This window comes from Pristiophorus japonicus, chromosome 3 (assembly GCF_044704955.1).
Source record: "Pristiophorus japonicus isolate sPriJap1 chromosome 3, sPriJap1.hap1, whole genome shotgun sequence".
NCBI lineage: Eukaryota > Metazoa > Chordata > Chondrichthyes > Pristiophoridae > Pristiophorus > Pristiophorus japonicus.
Genome location: NC_091979.1, coordinates 278,162,282 through 278,174,140, shown reverse-complemented (window position 1 = coordinate 278,174,140; position 11,859 = coordinate 278,162,282). Strand labels below are relative to the sequence as shown.

Below are 11,859 nucleotides of genomic sequence, written 5' to 3'. Positions count from 1 at the left end.
TTTCTTTAAGGGATTTAATTTAATAATTAAATTAAAACAATTTTTAGTTGAATCCATCTCAGTATTTTGCTGTGCCTTCTCTTAATATCTCAAAATCCCAATTCAAATTTTGTAATTTCAATCTTTATTTAAAACTTTTTTTTTGAGCTAGAAGTTTTTTTTAAAAAAGGCATTCTTTATCTCATTCCTAGACTAAATTTATGTCTTTCAACCCAATGTAATCAATGATTGCGTGTTTTCTTTCGACAAGTAAGTGAGCGTGTCAAATAAATTCTTTTTTTTAACCACCGGGACCATGTATTTTTTATCTTTTGCTCAACAAACCTATCCTTTGTACATTTCCTAGCTCCGTAACTTATCATCCGAATAAATCCACACCTGTGTTTCTAACTTAAAATGTCTTAAAACTTCCCACATACAGGACAACACTACAAAGGGTTAAAAAAACTTTCACTCTGTTTGGAAAAGTGGGTGGAGCTAAAATAAACAGACAGTTGCATTCCTCTTCCAACCAGGCTTTCGGAAACATGAAAACATAAAAAAATTAATTCCGCAGTCAAAAAATCACACAAGGACTCTCAACGACAGACATTCACAAAAGTCTCTCTTCATTCAACAAAGCTTATTAATTTTTTTTTTGGCTGGCTCTATTCTTGGATCCATACTTCACTTAAGATAATCACTATCAGGTTTTTAAAAAAATTTCTTACATATTGATTTACTTCCTCTGTTAGTTTTACGTGGGCTCGCAGTATCAAAACTACTGCCTTTTCCTCTTTGTCTTTCTTTTCCTTCTCCCACCATTCCCTTTGATTCGTTGGCAGGTCCTGAGGATCCTACCCTGCTCTAATCATTTTCTTGATTAGTTTCTTTTGTTTTTCCGCCAGGTGGCGGGTAAGGGACCCTTCTGGTCCCCACTCGAGGTTACTTGCTTTCGTGGCCATTCCTGGGTAGGACTAGAACCGTTAGGAATCTACTCTCAGAGGTCCGCTTTCTACGTAGCGTAACTTGTAGTAGACCGTCTCCTGGCTACTGTCAGGTCACAAGTTCTGCTGTTACACAAACTTATACAATTCTTAAAACGCGTTTAAGCAATTCCCGCAGTGCTCTACGTATCCTTAACAACTACCTACCACCGCTCTGCCCGTTGGTCCGACCCTGTTCACAGGTTTGGATTCCGTTAGCCGCTGTACACCGCTTGGTTCTACCCCGGGGTATATTTCAAATCACACTACTGGGTCCGGAAGATGTCTTTCGGTATCACGATCCCACGGTCCAAGTGTGTTCCCGGCACTTACTTAGTTCCTGGCCGTCACACGGGACTAAAGTCCTCTTAATTCAGGCTCAGGCTAGGTGTTTGAGATATTGGACCGTCTCCTCGTGTCGATCAACCAGCATCCACCTTCCGCACCCGTTATAAAATTTTGTTTAAGGTATACTCACCCGGTTTCTCCAAGAGCGTCAGCGACCCCGAAATCCTGTTCGTGACGCCACTGTTAGCGTGAATGTTTTCTCGGAAGAATCACTCAACACTCAGAGTCGGTTCCAACGCCAATGCGGCCTTTATTTTCGCTAGCAGGGAGGAAGCCTCAGGACTGGATCCAGGCACTTCTCTCCGACGAACAAAGAAACTCATCGATATTTATATGTTTTACAATAGTTCTTTACAGTTACTCAGCCCACTTTGGCTGGACACAATCCAATCATACCGATTATAGATTACATATAGGTTTCTTTAACCCAATAGAATTCTCCTGATATCTCAGGGGCTGTACGTTCGGTTTTTGTCAGCTCGGGCTGATTAATGACCTTGTTATGTGAAACAGGTTCCCCCCTTATCTCTGTTCCTCGGGGCTCGGCTGTGTGAAGTCACTGATTATACCAGTGTACTATAATGGTTCGTTATAATTATCTTGTATCCAAGGCATTCCTGGTAGTGGGCCTCACTAGGTCATTGCTTGGTCAGCCCCAGTTCATTACTTGACTAGCTGAGTACCCATCATGCTTGGGCAGCCATTTTATATGTGGCCACTTTAAACTTATATGAATTTAGATATATTCAGCAGGTGCCTAATGCCTAGTGTTTTAATATATTCAGCAGGTGCCTAATGCCTACAACAGTGACATTGGCTGAAAGATATGATTCTGTGAGTATGACTATTTCAGGCTGTTGCTTGACTAGTCTGTGGGACAGCTCTCCCAATTTTGACACAAGTCTCCAGATGTTAGCGAGGAGGACTTAGCAGGGTCGACTGGGCTGGATGTGCCACTATCGTGTCCAAAGTCAGTGCCGAGGTCTATGCCGGGTGGTCCGTCCGGTTTTATTATTGTTTTCTGTCACGGTTTGTTACAACTGAGCGGCTTACTAGGCCATTTCAGAGGGATGTTAAGTCAAGGGATGGAATCACATATAGGCTAGACCAAGTAAGGACAGATTTCTTTCCCTAAAAGACATGAGAGAATCAGATGGGTTTTTACGACAATCTGATGGTTTCATGGTCACCATTACTGATACTAGCTTTTTATTCCAGACTTATTTAATTATCTTAATTTAAATTCTCCAGCTGCCGTGGTGGGATTTGGACTCGCATCTCTGGGATCATTAGTCCAGGCCTCCAGATATCACAAAGCATATAGTTACTATACAGTTGTAAAATACAGTTCCCCTCTATTTTAAATTCCTGTTGCTTTCTGTCTCCCTGCAGGTGGTCACCCACACATTTTCTGCTTCAATTTTCAACTCTGACCGTCTTTCAATCTGTGGGGTTGACGGTCATGTGAAAGGTGAGCTCCATAAAACTCTCTTCATTCTGTTTTCTGCATAGCTCAGAAATGTTCTCTTCAAAAGTCACAGTCCTGTGGCACTTCCTAGGAGTGTATTCCCCAGATACCATGTGTATCCAGAATGATCCACATCATCCATGTTGCGCACATCATAAGCTGTCCTTGTAACCCTACTATCTCTTCTTTGCTTGTCCCTTCTAAATCTGACTAAACCTCTGTTCTTACTAGTCCAGAGCTCCGGTTCAGCACCAAATTCCCTTCAGAACTGAAACTCTTTGCCTCAGCTTCTGCCTCACTCCACATATGATGAGTCTCTTGAGCTCGTGGCTGGTTTACATACCTACTGGATCTTAGCAAATTGTTTGTTTGTACCCATTCTCTACACCAGTCAGGACAGTTGAGCAATTGCAAATTAACAGCTAGTTACTTTTGACTAAACTAACGACACACTTAGTAACAGATGGATAAATGTTAATTTTTGGACAGCTAGAAAATGCAAGACTTACATTATGGCCTGGAGTTTCCACAGGTTTTCAATGCAATTAGCCCGAAATTGGCCAAACCAGCGCAAAAGATCACGGAATTTCAAGTGCAAATTACGTCCAGCGCAATTTGAGCTTCCACGATCTTTATGCTGGTTTAAAAAACATTGTGCTGGAAGCCTGCCCGTTCACAAAACTGGGCACACCCTCAGATTGAATTAATCACCGGTTTGCAGACCTTCGATGAGACTCTTAAAATTACGTTTTTTTCTAGGCACAAGGACACTAATAGGCACCTTTTAAATATTACAATATATTGAATTTATTAAGAAACTGACTAGTGTACTCCAAGGAAACTAGTAAATGGTTCGGTATAGTTCTTTAAAGTCATTTTCAGTTACTCTCAGATGGTGGACTAGACACTCTGATTAAAAATGCTTATTTTTTTATGATGAACCCATTTTCACTTGTATTAATAAAACTGCACCAGGTTTACCACTCTTAAATATATCAAGGAAAACTTTTTAATGCAAGAAGAAAAACAATTACGCTCTGAAACGCTGCCCAATTGCATTGGTTCATGGAAGATTTTATGTTCAGTGATATGCAAATGAGTTTGAGCGGAAACTTGAGCAAAAAATTCAATTCTGAAAACTAGCACAATTTTGAGCCCAATTTGCACCCGGGTTGCCGATTGAGCCCAAAGCAGAAACTCTACCCCATACATTTTTAAGCATAATAATCAGCTTGTACCCATCACAGAAACCCTCTTACTAAGTTTTTGCATCGTTTCATCTCTGCTGAGCTTTGTGTTCTCTCGGCTTTGTCTTCCACCAGAAATTAATACCTTTTTTATTGGTGAGAGGGCAAAAACAATCCAGTAATCATTTGGAATTTGTTAATAAAACTGATCCAATCTTGAAGTGCTAATTTGTGCCACCTATTACCTTCTATAGAACAGTTAATCAAGATGCGTGCCTGTTGCTTTTTTCTCGATATTTCAGAAGCTTTCTGCATTATATCAAACTTTCTATCTGCACCAAATATTCTCTTAAGTTACTGTTGCTTTGCCCCTCTCTAACCAGGAGGATGTTATTTAGAATTTGCCTGTATATATGAAAAGTAAATCTAGGATCTGGCCATCAGATCTAAGCTAGAATACTTCACTGGCCTGCTGTCATTATCCCTCTAAAACTAACTGTAACTTCAGGATTTGGTGCATACGCAGCTAAACGCGGAAATCCTGAAGTTGTAGTCAATCATTTCCTGCTCTGCCACAGGCTGCGCTATGGAACTCCCCAGAGCTGACAATCATTGAAATCAGTTGAACTGACGAAAACTTAAGCTTTTCCGATCTAATTACGCTGTTAAACATTCCATGAAAAAAATTAAGTCTTGTTGGAACAGGTGTAACTGGGGCTTTAACGGCGTATTGACTGCTGAAGCTTTCTGGCCCTGAAAAACTAATTTTATATATGTAGAATGTCAAATTTCTCCATGATGATAGAAAATGACTAGATTTTTAAAATAGTAACAACTTTTTTTTAAGTTTGTTTATGATATTTCAGCTTCTAACTTTACCCCATGTGTATGTCCCAATCTTTATTTTGCTCTCTGTAAAATTTTTAAAAAGTGAATTGAATCAGTGCTTTTTATTTCCTGGCTTGCTGTCTGTGAGAATTCTTCAGAGTGATTACTTAGACAGCTTGATGACATCACTGCGGCTCGATGCAAGGGATTCCCTTTTCACAGTGCTACAATCAATTTAAGGTTGAGAAACCTAAAGTTTGCACCATAGAGATTTTCAAATAGCACAGACTTTTCAGATCTCAAAGTATTAGCTTAGACTAAGTTGACACTCATTATTTAGAACCGAGACATAAACCAAACAAAGCAAATCTAATTAATAGACAATGAAAATTTCAGACATTGAAACTTTAACATTTTTGTTTTTATTTTTGGGGTCAGTAGTGAATTCTGAATAATCTAGTTCACTCATATCATGATTACAGAAAATACTAAGAATTATGTTTTAGAAATGACAAGATCATAACAAAAGAACTGTAGAGTTAGTTGGCATATTCCATTTCCCATTTTTGACCCTATTAAATAAAACTAAAACATGATCTTTAGCAAAATATGACCAATACTTTACAGTCAATAAGCTTCAAAATCTAAAAGCCCTTATTAGGAATAAATCCATTTGCAGAATTATACTAAGCAATTGTAATAAATGTTGACATCATAAAACAAGTTTTAAAATTTTCAGCTTCATATATATATATACAAACTTCTGTACATAATGATTACACTCCATGGACAACGCAGTAATTTGTTTCATCAAAGACTATTACTTTACCCGTCTTATTTAAAAAGTAAGCAAAATTCCGTATCTGAGAATGAATTAACTGTTGAATAGCTAAGAAAAGTAATATATTCATGTTCTTTTAATGCAAGAGTCATTGAATCATTCTCCAAACCAAATGGCAGAAATTTCCATCCACTAGGCAACATTCTTAATCTTTTACAACACAAAAGAAGATTTAATGATAACATTTCAGCTGTTTATGCACATTATATGTATTGGTTAATATTTAAAACTCAGTAGCAGAATCTGTTGGCTAAAGTACATCATTTTTGTCTCATTGTTGTAAATGGAATCACTGCAATTGTTGACAATGGAGACTTAAATGAGGCAGATCATTTTGTATGTCCCCTAAGTTTGAAAGGAAAAAGAATGGGACTGACTGCATTTTCTGTCTTTTGGAAGGGAATTGCGTAGGCTGGAATTGGTATTGGATACAGCATCAGTACATCACTGTACAATCCCAGAATCTATTGATGCTTGCTTGCGAGCTGCCTTTGGAGGAGGAGGAGGAGGTGTCTTGCTAGGTAGAGGTGGAGGGAGCTGTTGGAGAGAAAGTCATTTTAGTGAGCAGTTCATTTCATTTTTACGTATAGCATCTCCAGCAATATTGACTTAATATTGAATCTTGAATGATGATTGGACTTACATTTAATGCCTTCAAATTGTGACAATGATACATCAGGATAACACCAAATTACTTTCTAAACTATCAAACATACAAATTTTTCTATTACATAGAACACAATGGACCAGAATTTTCTGTGAAAATAACGGTGAGACTAATGGCCCTCGGTGTTATTTATGCGCAAATGGTACAGCAACTTCAGGCGAGAGGCAAGTGCGCGGTTAAACGTGGAACTCCAAAAGTTGCTGTCTGGGTTACACTGCGAGCCGCTGGTTTCGCAAAAGTGGCTGCAGAGATAGTGGATGCATTGGTTTCAATCTACCAAAATTCCCTGGATTTTGGAGAAGTCCCAGCGGTTTGGAAAACTGCAAATATAACGCCCCTATTTAAAAATGGAGGGAGACAGAAAGCAAGAAACTAGAGTCCATTTAGCCTAACATCTGTTGTTCGGAAAATGCTGGAGTCCATTATTAAGGCAGAAGTAGCATAACATTTGGAGAAGCATAATACTGCCAAGCAGAATCAGCATGGTTCTTTAAAGGGAAATCATGTTTGACAAGTTTGCTGGAGTTCTTTGAGGATGTAACGAGCAGGGTGGATCAGGGGGAACCAGTGGATGTGGTGTATTTGGATTTCCAGAAGGCATTTGATAATGTGCCACATAAATGGTTACTGCACAAGATAAGAGGGTTGGGAGTTGGGAGTAATATATTAGCATAGATAGAGGATTGGCTAACTAACAGAAAGCAAAGAGTCAGGATAAATGGGTCATTTTCCGCTTGGCAAACTGCAACTAATGGGGTGCCATGGGGATCGGTGCTGGGACCTCAACACCTATATTAATGACTTGGATGAAGGGACTGAGTGTAATGTAGCCAAGTTTGTTGATGATATCAAGATGGGTGGGAAAGCAAGTTGTGAGGAGGACATAAAGAATCTGCAAAGGGATATAGACAGACTAAGTGAGTGGAAAAACATTTGGCAGATGGAGAATGATGTGGGAAAGTGTGAGGTTATCCACTTTGGCAGGAAAAATAAGAAAGCAAAGTATTTAAATGGAGAGAGATTACAAAATGCTGCAGTACAGAGGGACCTGGGGGTCCTTGTACATGAAACACAAAAAGTTAGTATGCAGATACAGCAATTAATCAGGAATGCAAGGGGGATGGCGTATAAAAGCAAGGAAGTCCTGCTACAACTGAACAGGGTGTTGGTGAGACCACACCTAGACTGCTGCATACAGTTTTGGTCTCCTTATTTAAGGACGGATTTACTTACATTGGAGGCAGTTCAGAGAAGGTTCACTAGGTTGATTCCTGAGATGAAGGGGTTAACTTATGAAGAAAGGTTGAGTAGGTTGGGCCTATACTCATTGGAGTTTAGAAGAATGAGAGGGGATCTTATTGAAACATATGATACTGAGGGGGGTCGACGAGGCAGATGCAGAGAGGATGTTTCCACTCGTGGGGGAATCTAGAACTAGGGTGCATAGTTTAAGAATAAGAGATCGCCCATTTAGAACTGAGATGAGGAGAAATTTCTTCTCTCAGTTGGTCATAAATCTGTGGAATTCTCTGCCCCAGAGAGCTGTGCAGGCTGGGTTGTTGAATATATTCAAGGTGAAGATAGACAGATTTTGAACAATAAGGGTGTGAAGGGTTATGGGGAGCGGATAGGGAAGTGGAGCTGAGCCCATGATCAGATCAGCCATCATCTTATTAAATGGTGGAGCAGGCTCGAGGGACCAATGGCTTACTCCTGCTCCTATTTCTTGTGTTATGTTATTTCTGTTTCACCATTGAAATGCATTGAATGGCGTGATATTGCTATATTTGCATAGTAGATACAAACTAAACTTATCATAGAAAGTTAAGTCTTATCCATTTCAGTCTAAGTACCATTTTAACAATGTGATAAATGTTAATTACTGCCAGTCACCTCTCTGGCTCTGAAAATTAACTATTACAAGTGTGGAGTCACATTCCTTCCGTTTTAATTGTTGGAGATTGTTTTAAAATGTTAAATTTAAAACATTTTGTTTACTTTCCTTTCTGTCTCTTTTAATCTAATCTTTCCCTCTCTCTCTTTATTTCTCCTTCTGTACCTGATTTGACTTTGAATTCACCCACGCTAATTTACACTTCCTGCTGAGTTCTTGCGCTGTTCATTTCACAATCCTTCAATCTGATTAGTTAAGGTGATACACAGTTGCTTGCCCTGTTCTCTCAGGTCCCAGTTGCCTTGTTTCCTTCATTGTGATATTATCAGTTCCCACTTTCACATAAGAATGTTTAAAAACCAAAATGTACAAGGGCAAGTCTAACTAATGGCAGACAGTATTAGTGGCCCTGATGCAGCAAATTATGGGCCAATATATTTGTGGCACAGTAGAGTCAATTTAATTTGCTCATTTTTGAAGTCTGGTTGTGAAACTGGTGGTAACGGATTGAACTTTTAAAAAAGTGCTACTATTACCATGTGTTAGTGGTTCAAAATATGGTTCAATAAATTTTAAATGGTTAAGCTGTATGTAAGATTAGTTTTGCAACAATAATTAAGGTTGTTTAGTATCAGTCTATTGAACAAACTAAAAGCAGCATGCAACTTTACACAGTTCTATTCTAATTAACACAATAAAGTGGTCAATTGTGTTTCAAACAACACCAAAATTGAAAATTTCTTAGTGTACAGACTGTCTATTTAAAAATACAACAACTGTGAAAGAACAGAGACAAATCATGCTAGTAAATTTTAGATCTGTGATTACCCTGGATTGATGTGGGGGTGGTGTGGTAGGAATGGTGAGTTCTTGACTATCTGTCAGCGTTCCGTAATCACCACTGTTGCCTTTGATAGGAAGAGGAGGTGGTTTTCCAGTCTGCTCGGAATTAACTGCACCATTTAGCTCCATATCTAGAAAAGAACAGATTGACATTATGTTGGAGTTTTGATCTGAATACATTAGGTTTGCGACTTTTTCTCCTATGTACAAAAATATATTGTAAAATGCAACTTCTTTGATTGAATTTCTTGCGTTTAAGAAGTAAACTAGCCTAACAAAATAATGTGTATCTGGTCACATACATAATTTAAATTATAAACAATATTCATGAATGTAACACATCTGCAAACAGGATACAGGATTCTGTGAGAATGTTAAATATTATGAAAGAGAATCAATATAAAGAAAAAAAATTCTTACAATAACCAACATATACTTCGAGTAATTTATGGGCAATTGTAAACAGTAGAAATTCTACTCATATTTAGACAGCAACATGAAAATATGGCAAGTGACTTTACTCTCTCAAATGTCAAATAATACTTCTAACTACACCAAAAATTATTTTAATAGCTCAACTTCATGTAATTAATTTGAATCTGAATAAAATTAAATCTCTAACATTTTCAAAGTGTCGTAATTTGATTCATTTTGACTCATTCCTTCTGACTCATTCCTTCCATATTGAACTCAAAACTATGCACAATCCTCTCCCATACACTACAGAGAATTCATTCATCTGCAGTTGGAATTGTTATTTTTAAAATTTGAATGCATATCGTATTTTGTTTCTTTTTCACGAAAATAATTTATTCCACATTTCTTTCCACCATTTCACTTTTGTACACATACAAACACACACACACACAATGCCTTTCTGTCTTTTTTGCACACACACATTATTTGATCATAGGCCATATTATTCTTTCTCGGGTAAGATGATGCACAACTATTATCTTACCAGGTATAAAGACAGTGCTGCATCGAAATAAAAATACTTCCCAACAAGTCCTTCTATATCATTTATCAAAGTTTTCCAAAACATGTTTAAACAAAACATATAAAATTATAGACTTATCCCCACTTGTTTTGATTATACTATTATACATTAGTCTCGCATGACCAAATTAATTAGGAAAAGTGCTAATTAAAGAAATAGCTAAACAAAGAGCTTGATATATGGTGATATTAATGAGTCTCTGGTTTAAAAGTGAAATTCCTAGCTCCACTACTTACTGTTAAACCAAAAGGGAAATAATATCATTACTACTATATTTGCCACAACCTTAGAGAAACATAGAAAATAGGTGCAGGAGTAGGCCATTCAGCCCTTCAAGCCTGCACCACCATTCAATAAGATCATGGCTGATCATTCCCTCAGTACCCCTTTCCTTATTTCTCTCCATACCCCTTGATCCTTTTAGCCATAAGGGCCATATCTAACTCCCTCTTGAATATATCCAATAAACTGGCATCAACAACTCTCTGCGGCAGGGAATTCCACAGGTTAACAACTCTCTGACTGAAGAAGTTTCTCCTCATCTCAGTCCTAAATGGCCTACCCCTTATCGTAAGACTGTGTCTCCTGGTTCTGGACTTCCCCAACATCGGGAACATTCTACCTGCATCTAACCTGTCCCGTCCAGTCAGAATCTTATATGTTTCTATGAGATCCCCTCTCATCCTTCTAAACTCCAATGTATAAAGGCCCAGTTGATCCAGTCTCTCCTCATATGTCAGTCCTGCCATCCCGGGAATCAGTCTAGTGAACTTCCTCAATAGCAAAAACGTCCTTCTTCAGATTAGGAGAGCAAAACTGAACACAATATTCCAGGTGAGGCCTCACCAAGACCCTGTACAACTGCAGTATGACCTCCCTGCTCCTATACTCAAATCCCCTAGCTATGAAGGCCAACATACCATTTGCCTTCTTCAACGCCTGCTGTACCTGTATGCCAACTTTCAATGACTGATGAACCATGACACCCAGGTCTCGTTGCACCTCCCCTTTTCCTAATCTGCCGCCATTCAGATAATATTCTGTCTTTGTGTTTTTGCCCCCAAAGTGGATAACCTCACATTTATCCACATTATCCTGCATCTGCCAAGCATTTGCCCACTCACCCTGCAGCCTCCTAGCGGGAGTCCCCCTCACAGCTCACACCACCACCCAGTTTAGTGTCATCTGCAAACTTGGAGATATTACACTCAATTCCTTCATCCAAAATCATTGATGTATATTGTAAAGAGCTGGGGTCCCAGCACTGAGCCCTGTGGCACTCCACTAGTCACTGTCTGTCATTCTGAAAAGGACCCGTTTATCCCGACTCTCTGCTTCCTGTCTGCCAACCAGTTCTCTATCCACGTCAGTATATTACCCCCAAAACCATGTGCTTTGATTTTGCACACCAATCTCTTGTGTGGGACCTTGTCAAAAGCCTTTTGAAAGTCCAAATACACCACATCCATTGGTTCTCCCTTTTCCACTCTACGAGTTACATCCTCAAAAAATTCCAGAAGATTTGTCAAGCATGATTTCCCCTTCATAAATCCATACTGACTTGGACCGATCCTGTCACTGCTTTCCAAATGCACTGCTATTTCATCCTTAATTATTGATTCCAACATTTGCCCCACTACTGATGTCAGGCTAACTGGTCTATAATTACCCGCTTTCTCTCTCTCTACTTTTTAAAAAAGTGGTGTTACATTAGCTACCCTCCAGTCCATAGGAACTGATCCAGAGTCGATAGACTGATGGAAAATGATCACCAATGCATCCACTATTTCTAGGGCCACTTCCTTAAGTACTCTGGGA

The 11,859-nt window shown here is 38.8% G+C and overlaps 1 protein-coding gene and 1 long non-coding RNA gene across 3 annotated transcripts in view; one reads left to right on the top strand and one right to left on the bottom strand.

The window, feature by feature from the left end:
• The first annotated feature begins 2,096 nt into the window (after nucleotides 1-2,096).
• LOC139260308 (uncharacterized) overlaps nucleotides 2,097-11,859 on the top strand; it is a 40,085-nt gene continuing 30,322 nt past the window's right edge. Inside the window, exons 1-2 of the long non-coding RNA XR_011592763.1 lie at nucleotides 2,097-2,147; nucleotides 2,706-2,784. This is a non-coding gene — a long non-coding RNA (uncharacterized lncRNA). The remainder of the gene's footprint in view (nucleotides 2,148-2,705; nucleotides 2,785-11,859) is intronic.
• The window catches only part of dock1 (dedicator of cytokinesis 1), an 816,280-nt gene continuing 809,616 nt past the window's right edge, over nucleotides 5,196-11,859 (bottom strand). For both annotated transcript variants that reach the window (XM_070876753.1, XM_070876754.1), the window contains exons 51-52: nucleotides 9,027-9,172; nucleotides 5,196-6,174 (exon numbers count right to left, since the gene is read on the bottom strand). In XM_070876753.1, the coding sequence (XP_070732854.1) occupies nucleotides 6,082-6,174; nucleotides 9,027-9,172 (239 nt within the window). In that variant the 3' untranslated portion in view covers nucleotides 5,196-6,081. The remainder of the gene's footprint in view (nucleotides 6,175-9,026; nucleotides 9,173-11,859) is intronic.